The sequence below is a fragment of the Haematobia irritans genome, chromosome 4, assembly GCF_050003625.1.
Source record: "Haematobia irritans isolate KBUSLIRL chromosome 4, ASM5000362v1, whole genome shotgun sequence".
NCBI classification, from domain to species: domain Eukaryota; kingdom Metazoa; phylum Arthropoda; class Insecta; order Diptera; family Muscidae; genus Haematobia; species Haematobia irritans.
In genome coordinates this window covers 168,483,756-168,496,107 of record NC_134400.1, presented here as the reverse complement: position 1 = coordinate 168,496,107, position 12,352 = coordinate 168,483,756, and the positions used below count along the sequence as shown (strand labels likewise).

Genomic DNA, 12,352 nt, shown 5'->3' with positions numbered 1-12,352 from the left:
TTTTTTGAGTGTATAATTACCGATTTTTGATAAATTTCTAAGACTTCTCTTCTTCTATTCATTCTTTAATTCAATCCTCTATATCATTGCAGTTACAGATGGTGTCCTGCCTAGTTGCCAAATCAAATGTGATGCTGAACCCTGCAAAAATGGTGGCATATGCCAAGAGAACTTTGCCAAACAAGAATCGAAATGTGATTGTGAACACACCAGCTTTTTGGGTGAATTCTGTATGGAAGAGAAGGGTGCCGATTTTAGTGGTGAATCAACGTTACAACGTAAATTCGAATTAATAGGTAAAGTCGACTATGTCCGTCTGCAGTTAGCATTTTCTTCGTCCGATTTGAGGAGAGCGAATCGTGTAATGCTATTGCTACAAACAGCAGCCGACCGTAGCTATTATCTCATGGTGGCCATTACAGCTGATGGCTATTTACTATTCGAGGAAGACCGCGAGGGGCCCGCGGTGGGGGCACGCATTGTACGTAATTTCCTTAACAATGCCCGTCACTCTATTTACTATCAACGCAATCATACCGAAGCAACACTCCACATTGACCGCGAACCCATACCATTGGCTCCCATAAGTGCGCGAGCATTAACACCATCAGCCGATATGGGTGCTAATCGTGTGCAAATCGGTGGAATTAACACTACGGACACAAGATTTGCTGTGTTCAAGAGTTACAGCGGATGTTTGTCAAGTGAGTATTAAATCCTTTAGACAACTACCACCATAACAGATTTGCCCAGCAATAATAGAAAATCCATAGCTATCAAAGAGGGGGACAAAGACCCCTAGGAGAGGCCTTATTTTCTGAAATGCAAAAACTGCCCGTAGTTGAAAAAAAATGTAAATGTCATTTGCATTGGAGTAAACCGGCATTTATTGGAAAATATTTTTTATACCCTCCACCATAGGATGGGGGGTATATTAACTATGTCACCCCATAAAATATACATATTCTGGGTCGTGGTGAAATTCTGAGTCGATCTAAGCATGTCCGTCCGTCCGTCTGTTGAAATCACGCTAACTTCCGAACGAAACAATCTATCGACTTGAAACTTGGCACAAGTAGTTGTTATTGGTGTAGGTCGGACGGTATTGAAAATGGACCATATCGTTCCACTTTTACGTATAGCCCCCATATAAACGGACCCTCAGATTTGGCTTGCTGAGCCTCCAAGAGAATCATATTTCATCCGATCCGGCTGAAATTTGGTACATGGAGTTGGTATATGGTATCTAACAAACATGCAAAATTGGTCCACATCGGTCCACTTTTACGTATAGACCCCATATAAACGGACCCTCAGATTTGGCTTGCGGAGCCTCTAAGAGAAGCATATTTCATCCGAGCTGGCTGAAATTTGGTAGATGGAGTTGGTATATGGTATCTAACAACCATGCAAAAATTGGTCCACATCGGTCCATAATTATAAAGGGTGATTTGTTAAGAGCTTGATAACTTTAAAAAAAAAAAAAACGCATAAAATTTGCAAAATCTCATCGGTTCTTTATTTGAAACGTTAGATTGGTCCATGACATTTACTTTTTGAAGATAATTTCATTTAAATGTTGACCGCGGCTGCGTCTTAGGTGGTCCATTCGGAAAGTCCAATTTTGGGCAACTTTTTCGAGCATTTCGGCCGGAATAGCCCGAATTTCTTCGGAAATGTTGTCTTCCAAAGCTGGAATAGTTGCCGGTTTATTTCTGTAGACTTTAGACTTGACGTAGCCCCACAAAAAATAGTCTAAAGGCGTCAAATCGCATGATCTTGGTGGCCAACTTACCGGTCCATTTCTTGAGATGAATTGTTTTCCGAAGTTTTCCCTCAAAATGGCCATAGAATCGCGAGCTGTGTGGCATGTAGCGCCATCTTGTTGAAACCACATGTCAACCAAGTTCAGTTCTTCCATTTTTGGCAACAAAAAGTTTGTTAGCATCGAACGATAGCGATCGCCATTCACCGTAACGTTGCGTCCAACAGCATCTTTGAAAAAATACGGTCCAATGATTCCACCAGCATACAAACCACACCAAACAGTGCATTTTTCGGGATCCATGGGCAGTTCTTGAACGGCTTCTGGTTGCTCTTCACTCCAAATGCGGCAATTTTGCTTATTTACGTAGCCATTCAACCAGAAATGAGCCTCATCGCTGAACAAAATTTGTCGATAAAAAAGCGGATTTTCTGCCAACTTTTCTAGGGCCCATTCACTGAAAATTCGACGTTGTGGCAGATCGTAAGTCTATTCATGATGAAATGTCAAAGCATACTGAGCATCTTTCTCTTTGACACCATGTCTGAAATCCCACGTGATCTGTCAAATACTAATGCATGAAAATCCTAACCTCAAAAGAATCACCCTTTATATAGCCCCCATATAAATCAATCCCCATATTTGGCTTGCGGAGCCTCAAAGAGAAACAAATTTCATCGGATCCGGCTGAAATTTGGTACATGATGTTGGTATGTGGTCTCTAACAACCATGCAAAAATTGGTCGACATCGGTCTATAATTATATATAGCCCCCATATAAACCGATCCCCAGATTTGGCTTGCGGAGCCTATAAGAGAAGCAAATTCCATCCGATCCGGCTGAAATTTGGTACATGGTGTTAGTATATGGTCTCTAACAACCATGCAAAAATTGGTCGACATCGGTCTATAATGATATATAGCCCCCAATATAAACCGATCCCCATATTTGGCTTCGGGGCCTCAAAGAGAAGCAAATTTCATCCGATCCGGCTGAAATTTGGTACATGGTGTTAGTATATGGTCTCTAACAACCATGCAAAAATTGGTCGACATCGGTCTATAATGATATATAGCCCCCATATAAACCGATCCCCATATTTGGCTTCGGGGCCTCAAAGAGAAGCAAATTTCATCCGATCCGGCTGAAATTTGGTACATGGTGTTAGTATATGGTCTCTAACAACCATGCAAAAATTGGTCGACATCGGTCTATAGTTATATATAGCCGATCTCCAATCACACAAAAATTGGTCCATATCGGTTCATAATCATGGTTGCCACTCGAGCCAAAAATAATCTACCACAATTTTATTTCTATAGAAAATTTTGTCAAAATTTTATTTCTATAGAAAATTTTGTTAAAATTTCATTTCTATAGAAAATTTTGTCACAACTATATTTCTATAGAAAATTTTGTCAAAATTTTATTTCTATAGAAAATTTTGTTTCTATAGAAAATTTTGTCAAACTGAATTATATACGTATTTAATCGGTCTTTTTTGATTTAATATATACCACGTATGGACTTACTTACAATTTAGAAGACGGTGTTAGAAGGGTTTAAGGTACATTGCCATCGGCAAGCGTTGCCGCAACTCAAGTAATTCGATTGTGGATGGCAGTGTTTAGAAGAAGTTTCTACGCAATCCATAGTGGAGGGTACATAAGCTTCGGCCTGGCCGAACTTACGGCCATATATACTTGTTTTTAAAGAATTATCGAATTCAACAATACAATAAAGTTTCTCTGTTAGATAAAAAAGCGGTTTATATAGAGAAGTCAATAAACAATTATGAACCGATGTTTCCATGGACATATACTGACATACGATGTCAAAAATTCAACAACGTCGGATGAACTTTGCACCTCCAGGTGGCTACAAAATTCAAATATGACAGTCGGGTGATACGGGTTCTATATGTAATTATGGACTTATTTGCATCAGCGTTGGGAAGCATATACTGACAGAACATACCAACCTTGAACCAGATCATATGAAATTTGCTCCTCCTAGGAGGACCTAGAAACTCAAGTCTTCCGGATCGATTTATACGGAGTGTTTTATCAAATATGGATCTTGATCATTTTCCTTCTACACGTAAGAGGGGATGCAAACAAAATATACGTTCATTCTGACCCGTGTACAAACTTTTCCTTAGCAAAATTATCTCAAGGCCTTCTCAGTTGTTCACTGGATGTCTAAACTAACTAGAATATTTTCAGACCACCATATTTAACCAAATTGTCTTTGTATCCTTTGAACTAAGGCCGTGATAGACTATTTAACAAGGATTAGGCAAACGCTTCAATAGTAGACTGTTCAACATGCTCGAGAAAATGTGGCACAACCACATTGTAAAGCTACGCTGCATTTCGATCAGAATGCAATACACTGAGACATGACTTAAAGATATTTCGGTACGCTAATGGTTATTAACCACTGTTACCACTTGAGCCGAAAATAACATAACAAAATTTGGAGAAAATTTTACTAAAAAAAACTACCAAAGAAAATTATTATTTTGTCAAAATTTTATTTCTTTTGAAAATTTTAGTTCTTTGGAACATGTTGTCAAAATTTTAGTTCTTTAGAAAATTTTGTAAAAATTTTATTTCTTTAGAAAATTTTGTCAAAGTTTTATTTCTTTAGAAAATGTTCTTAAAATATTATTTCTTTAGAAAATTTTTTCAAATTTTTATTTCTATAGAAAATTTTGTCAAAATTTTATTTCTTCAGAAAATTTTGTCAAAATATTATTTCTTTCTTTTGAATATTTTTTTTTTTTTAAATAAAATTTTATTTGTTTTGAAAATTTTGTAAAAATTTTATTTCTTTAGAAAGTGTTGTCAAAATTTTATTTCTTTACAAAATTTTGTAAAAGTTTTATTTCTTTAGAAAATTTTGCAAAATTTTATTTCTATAGAAAATGTTGTTACAATTTTATTTCTATAGAACATTTTGTTAACATTTTATTTCTTTAGAAAATTTTGTCAAAATTTTATTTCTTTAGAAAATTTTGTCAAAATTTTATTTCTTTAGAAAATTTTGTCAAAATTTTATGTCTTTAGAAAATTTTGTCTAAATTTCATTTCTTTACAAAATTTTGACAAAATATTAGGTTAGGTTAGGTTAGGTTATGTGGCCGCCCGATGTATCAGGCTCACTTAGACTATTCAGCCATTGTGATACCACAGTGGTGAACTTCTCTCTTATCACTGAGTGCTGCCCGATTCCATGTTAAGCTCAATGACAAGGGACCTCCTTTTTATAGCCGAGTCCGAACGGCGTTCCACATTGCAGTGAAACCACTTAGAGAAGCTTTGTAACCCTCAGAAATGTCACCAGCATTACTGAGGTGGGATAATCCACCGCTGAAAAACTTTTTGGTGTTCGGTCGTAGCAGGAATCGAACCCACGACCTTGTGTATGCAAGGCGGGCATGCTAACCATTGCACCACGGTGGCTCCCTTGTCAAAATATTATTTCTTTAGAAAATTTTGTCAAAATTTTATGTCTTTAGAAAATTTTGTCTAAATTTCATTTCTTTAGAAAATTTTATCAAAATATTATTTCTTTAGAAAATTTTGTCAAAATTTTATTTCTTTAGAAAATTTTGTCAAAATATTATTTCTTTAGAAAATTTTTTCAAAATTTTATTTCTTTAGAAAATGTTATCAAAAATTTTATTTCTTTAGAAAATTTTGTCAAAATATTATTTCTTTAGAAAATTTTGTCAAAATTCTGTTTCTTTAGAAAATTTTGTCAAAACTCTGTTTCTTTAGAAAATTTTGTCAAAATGCTATTTCTATAGAAATTTCTGTCTGCAAAGTTGACTTTTATAAATTTTGGTAAAGTCAAAAATTCGAAAAGTCTACTGTTAGAGTCCGATTAGGATTCCTAGCAATTAGTGAAGCTTTAAAGGTGCCGTTCAAGGGAAGATAACCTTTCCCTTTCTGACATCGAAAAATCAAATACCAAATTTCTTAATCAGGTCTAGCATTCTACCAACAATTTTACTGAAATTGTATTAACCCTCTAATGCCCCAATTTTTTTGCCAGCTGATTAAATATTTAATGTTAACGACACAAAAGCAAGAAAATGAAACAAGAAAAATTTATGCGGTAAAATTCAGTATATGCTGCAAAGCCTCTTGAACAGATTTTACTAAGTTTTCTTTTTATATTGCCCATTTTTGTTGTCTTAACGCGTGTTTTACTAAAAGCTTCCTGATTTTACGTAGCCCGCCTAAAGGCGGGATTGGGCATTAGAGGGTTAAATTCGTTTCAACTTTGAATTTTCAAATCTAGCCCTATATCGGACAATCATGTACCCTCTATTGATTTAACAATCTAATCAATTTAGTTTTTCACTTTGCTTGTAAAATAAGGGTATTTTTAAGCCGTTAGCCTTGGTAGCTAGTGCTTTAATGTGTGTTATAGTTTTTAAATTTGTAATAAATAAAAGGAGCTATCTTAACCAACCAGATATCGAAAAATCAAGTACCTTGAATTAATTTCATAATTTCACACACGTTCCCAGTGAATTTCAAGTGAATCCGAGAAGTTTGGATTTTTCACTATTCTTAACAAAATAGGGCAGAGGAGAGGTCCTTTTTCCTGACCAAATAACGAAAAATATAGTATAGGATTTTTGATCTAGAGAAGTCTTTTAGGCAGTAATGAATCCCTGGGCACACTCTGCACGTGCCAGCGTGGAATGGTATAAAAAAAGAGATTGCTCACTTCATTTCTAACGCACAATAGCCATCAAAATCCCCGATCTCATTCCATTGGACTTGCACTAAAAAATACCATAACATAGTGGCGATCATTTCAAGACGGCGCTTCGCCGTGAATGCATCAAAATACCGCAGAGCCACTTTCATAGAGACGAACTCAAACAAAATTGTTTTTCTTGCTTATTCCATCTTCCCTTACATCTTTTTCACTTCCATGAAGTTTATATAGTTCTTAGCTCTTTCTTCTGTAATACAAACAATGAAAAAGAAATTATTCAATTCTATATGTTTTTTCTTTAATTTTACCTTTCGCCTAGACGGAGAATCGAATCGGGGACCATACAGTTTGTAAGCCAACACATTATCCATTGGGCTACGTAGCTGTTATTTTCATCAACAGAAAATTATCGCTATAATCGTCTGCACACAAGCAACCCATATAGTCAAACAGTTATATTTAAAGAGCATGGTTTTGGGCGCCCACGAGCTTATGTAAAGAAACTTTATTTAACAGAAACATATCTTTACAATTTACCATTCTTAAAACTATAACTCTTTGAAACGGAAATAATGTAGTTTTACAAATATACCACCGTGCATTGCACCAGAGGAGCCACCGTAGTGCATGCCCGCCTTGCATACATTGGGTCGTGGATTAAAATCCAGTTTCAACCAAACACTAAAAAGTTTTTCAGCAGAGGAATGTCCCACCTCATTAATGCTGGTGACATTTCTAAGTGTTTCACAGCTTTTCAGCACTCAGTGACAAGGGAGATAAGAGAAATTTCACCACTGTGATAGCACAATGGACTGAATATTCTAAGTAAAGCTGAGTATTATGTTCAGTTTTCAAGCTGAAACCCAGCTTGTTTTCACGGTTACTTTTTTTTAATTAACTAATTTAGAAATATAAAATTATTTGCAAGACTCGATCAAAATATAATCGTCTTCATAATTATATTTGTACTTTTAATTTAGTGTTTTGGTGAAAAAACCGAACATAGTACTCACCTTAAGCCTAAAATATTGGGCTGCCACTATACATAACCTACATTTATTCCAAAAACGTTCGCGAGATTTCGATATTCGGCATTACAATCTCCTGTATTAAATTTTTACTACACTCAAAAAAAATGAACCCATTAAGTCAATTCAATTCTATTTTAGTTCATGCAATTATTACGTTTTGAAAAAGTTTTAGTTTTTGCGTAAGTTAGTTAAATAAACTACAAAAAGGAATAAAATATATACAAATGAAGCATAAAGATTTACTAAATGCCTGTCTCCCCAAAAATAGTGCAGAATTTCTTAAAACTTGTAAATGTTACCAATAATACGTCCATCATGAACATCGTATGGCGCTAAATACATTTTAGCAATTTTAAAATCCAATTTTTTCTTCTAAATATGAACTGCTTTTTAACAAGACAAAAAACTAATTATAAATTTTCTTAAATTGGTCGAAAAAAAAATTACTTATTTTTATGAAATCGGGGTGACATCTGTAATACACTTTAATTAAAGTTTTCTAAAATAACCAAAAATTTTCCTTCCTATTGGGTTCACATTGTTTGTTTTGAGTGCATGAAACTTCAAAATGTGTCTTATTAAAGTGCTTGATATAAACGAAATGGACTGTGATTTGAAACAAAATGTATCGCATCGCTTATCTTAAATCGGGCTTATTGCCTCTTGAGGAAAATACTTTATAATAAACGGGAACTTCGTATGTCTAAAATTTCGTGACGGAGGAAAGTATTTGTTTCTTTGTCTGTATCAGCCACCCCGTATATGTAAAGATATTTATTTATTTTAGATCAATATTTTGTTCAGTGTACGAATATTAAATTGATGGTTTTTTTGCGACGTTAAACTTTCATATGATCATTTCGAAAGATAATTTTTCTCCGCGTGTGGTAGGTTCCACTAGTTAGTCAACTCTGGAATGCCATAAATACTCATGAATTACCAATTTATTCTTAAAGCTTCGATAAGTTTCGTTTATGTAGTCAGAGTGTAGAAGTTATAGGTTTCCTATTTACCAAAAACCAAAATAAAAAAAATCATTTTTTATTGACCAGACAAAACATGGTCTACACCATGGATGGCCTTTTCAACAAAAAATTGCACATGAAAAGCTTCAACTTTATCTCCATTCCATAGTTAAAGCAACAAAATAACAGTGGTAGGGACACACGCAAAAATTGGGTTTCCGTCAATGAAAATGGACAAAGTGCTCCATAATAGTCAAATAATTTGCGCTTAAAGGATTTTCGGTCATTTTCCATTAAAGTTTCACTTCATGTTGGAAGCATTTCATGTTTGTTTTTGCCCCCGCAGTGAATGGCCGCTGATGGTCATCCGTAATCTGTGTATGAACAACATGAAAAATGTGCCTTCAGGAGGACTATTGCCACAAATGCGTAGTTCATGAGCATGTGAATATTAAGAGTTTTGATGTTGGTGACTCCTTCATCTTTTTTGTTTCAACGGCCATAACAATTTTTAGTGGACTTTATTGCATTATCCTTTTTTGTTTTTGTTTTGCTGTCATAAATTTTAAACGAACAACAATGCAACAAGGATATATGGAAAAGAGTTCAAATGACGACTTGGGGTTACCCTTTTAGTCAGATATATTTCTGACACCACAGCATTTCAGATGTCTTGAATCTTATGGAACATTCAGCTTTCAGTAAAAAGCTTTATATATATAAAATTTAAGAAATTTCGTAGAAGAGGAGATTTGGCATGTGGCCAAATCTCCTCTTCTCCCCTTGGATACACATAAGGAAATGCACAAATTAGAAAATAACCAACGAGATTGCAAACTAACCTGACCTAAGAAAATGTTCACTATACACTGAAAAAATATATTGGCTTAAAGACTATGCAACCTAAATTTTAGGATACACAAAATTAACCACAATTAAAATAAAGAATAGTATGGAGGTATATTAACTATGTCATATCAAAAGTCCAAAATTTATACAAAATTTTCTATAGAAATAAAATATCAAAAAAAAAATTTCTATAGATATAAAATTTTGACAACATTTTATAACATTTTTACAAAATTTTCTATAGAAATAAAATTTCAAATTTTGACAAAATTTTCTATAGAAATTAAATTTTGGCAATGTTTTCTATATATTTTTTATATATAAAATTTTTACAAAATTTTGTGTGGAAATAAAATTAAAAAAAAAAAAACAAAATCTATAGAAACAAAATTTTTACAAAATTTTCTATAGAAATAAAATTTTTACAAAATTTTCTATAGAAATAAAATTTTTACAAAATTTTCTATAGAAATAAAATTTTTGAAAAATTTTCTATATATTTTTTTATTTATTATTTTTTTACAAAATTTTCTATTGAATGTTGACAAAATTTTCTATAGAAATAAAATTTTTACAAAATTTTATATATATTTTTTTTAGTTATAAATTTTTTACAAAATTTTCTATAGAAATTAAATTTTGACAAAACTTTCTATGGAAATAAAATTTTGACAAAATTTTTTATAGAAATAAAATTTTTAAAAAATTTTCTATATATTTTTATACCCACCACCATAAAATGGTGACGGGGGTATAATAAGTTTGTCATTCCGTTTGTAACACATCGAAATATCGATTTCCGACTATATAAAGTATATAAAGGGTGATTCTTTTGAGGTTAGGATTTTCATGCATTAGTATTTGACAGATCACGTGGGATTTCAGACATGATGTCAAAGAGAAAGATGCTCAGTATGCTTTGACATTTCATCATGAATAGACTTACTAACGAGCAACGCTTGCAAATCATTGAATTTTATTACCAAAATCAGTGGCAGAAAATCCGCTTTTTTATCGACAAATTTTGTTCAGCGATGAGGCTCATTTCTGGTTGAATGGCTACGTAAATAAGCAAAATTGCCGCATTTGGAGTGAAGAGCAACCAGAAGCCGTTCAAGAACTGCCCATGCATCCCGAAAAATGCACTGTTTGGTGTGGTTTGTACGCTGGTGGAATCATTGGACCGTATTTTTTCAAAGATGCTGTTGGACGCAACGTTACGGTGAATGGCGATCGCTATCGTTCGATGCTAACAAACTTTTTGTTGCCAAAAATGGAAGAACTGAACTTGGTTGACATGTGGTTTCAACAAGATGGCGCTACATGCCACACAGCTCGCGATTCTATGGCCATTTTGAGGGAAAACTTCGGAGAACAATTCATCTCAAGAAATGGACCGGTAAGTTGGCCACCAAGATCATGCGATTTGACGCCTTTAGACTATTTTTTGTGGGGCTACGTCAAGTCTAAAGTCTACAGAAATAAGCCAGCAACTATTCCAGCTTTGGAAGACAACATTTCCGAAGAAATTCGGGCTATTCCGGCCGAAATGCTCGAAAAAGTTGCCCAAAATTGGACTTTCCGAATGGACCACCTAAGACGCAGCCGCGGTCAACATTTAAATGTAATTATCTTCAAAAAGTAAATGTCATGGACCAATCTAACGTTTCAAATAAAGAACCGATGAGATTTTGCAAATTTTATGCGTTTTTTTTTTTTTAAAGTTATCAAGCTCTTAACAAATCACCCTTTATATTCTTGATCAAGGAGAAATTCTAAGACGATATAACGATGTCCGTCTGTCTGTCTGTTGTAATCACGCTACAGTCTCAAGCAATCGTGCTGAAATTTTGCACAAACTCGTCTTTTGTCTGCATGCAGGTCAAGTTCGAAGATGGGCTATATCGGTCCAGGTTAGTTCAGATTTAGATATAGCTACCATATATATATTTCGCCCGATATGGACTTATATGGCCCCAGAAGCCAGAGTTTTACCCTAATTTGCTTAAAATTTTGCACAAGAAGAACAGTGTGCCAAATTTTATTGAAATCGGTTCAGATTTAGATATAGCTCCCATATATATCTTTCGCCCGATATGGACTAATACGGTCTCAGAAGCCAGAGTTTTACCCAATTTGGTTGAAATTTGGCACAGGGAGTAGAATTAGCATTGAAGCTACGCGCGCCAAATTTGGTTGAAATCGGTTCAGATTTAGATATAGCTCCCATATATAGCTTTCGCCCGATTTACACTCATATGACCACAGAGGTCAATTTTTTGCTCCGATTTAGTTGAAATTTTGCACAGAGAGTAGAATTAGCATTGTAGCTATGCGTGCCAAATTTGGTTGAAATCGGTTCAGATTTAGATATAGCTCCAATATATAGCTTTCGCCCGATTTACACTCATATGACCACAGAGGCCAATTTTTAGCTCCGATTTAGTTGAAATTTTGCACAGAGAGTAGAATTAGCATTGTTGCTATGCGTGCCAAATTTGGTTGAAATCGGTTCAGATTTAGATATAGCTCCCATATATAGCTTTCGCCCGATTTACACTCATATGGCCACAGAAGCCAATTTTTAACTCCGATTTAGTTGAAATTTTGCACAGGGAGTAGAATTAGCATTATCGCTATGCGTGCCAAATTTGATTGAAATCTGTTCAGATTTAGATATAGCTCCCATATATAGCTTTCGCCCGATTTACACTCATATGACCACAGAGGCCAATTTTTAACTCCGATTTAGTTGAAATTTTGCACATGGAGTAGAATTAGCATTGTTGCTATGCGTGCCAAATTTGGTTGAAATCGGTTTAGATTTATATATAGCTCCCATATATATGTTTTTCTGATTTCGACAAAAATGGTCAAAATACCAAAATTTTCCTTGTAAAATCGCCACTGCTTAGTCGAAAATTTGTAAAAATGACTCTAATTTTCCTAAACTTCTAATGCATATATATCGAGCGATAAATCATAAATAAACTTTTGCGAA

General features: G+C 34.2%; 1 protein-coding gene across 9 annotated transcripts in view; it reads left to right on the top strand.

Annotated features, from left to right (window-relative positions):
- The window catches only part of axo (axotactin), a 396,767-nt gene that overhangs the window by 275,345 nt on the left and 109,070 nt on the right, over window positions 1–12,352 (top strand). For all 9 annotated transcript variants that reach the window (XM_075304128.1, XM_075304125.1, XM_075304124.1 and 6 more), the window contains one exon: window positions 93–704. In XM_075304128.1, the coding sequence (XP_075160243.1) occupies window positions 93–704 (612 nt within the window). The remainder of the gene's footprint in view (window positions 1–92; window positions 705–12,352) is intronic.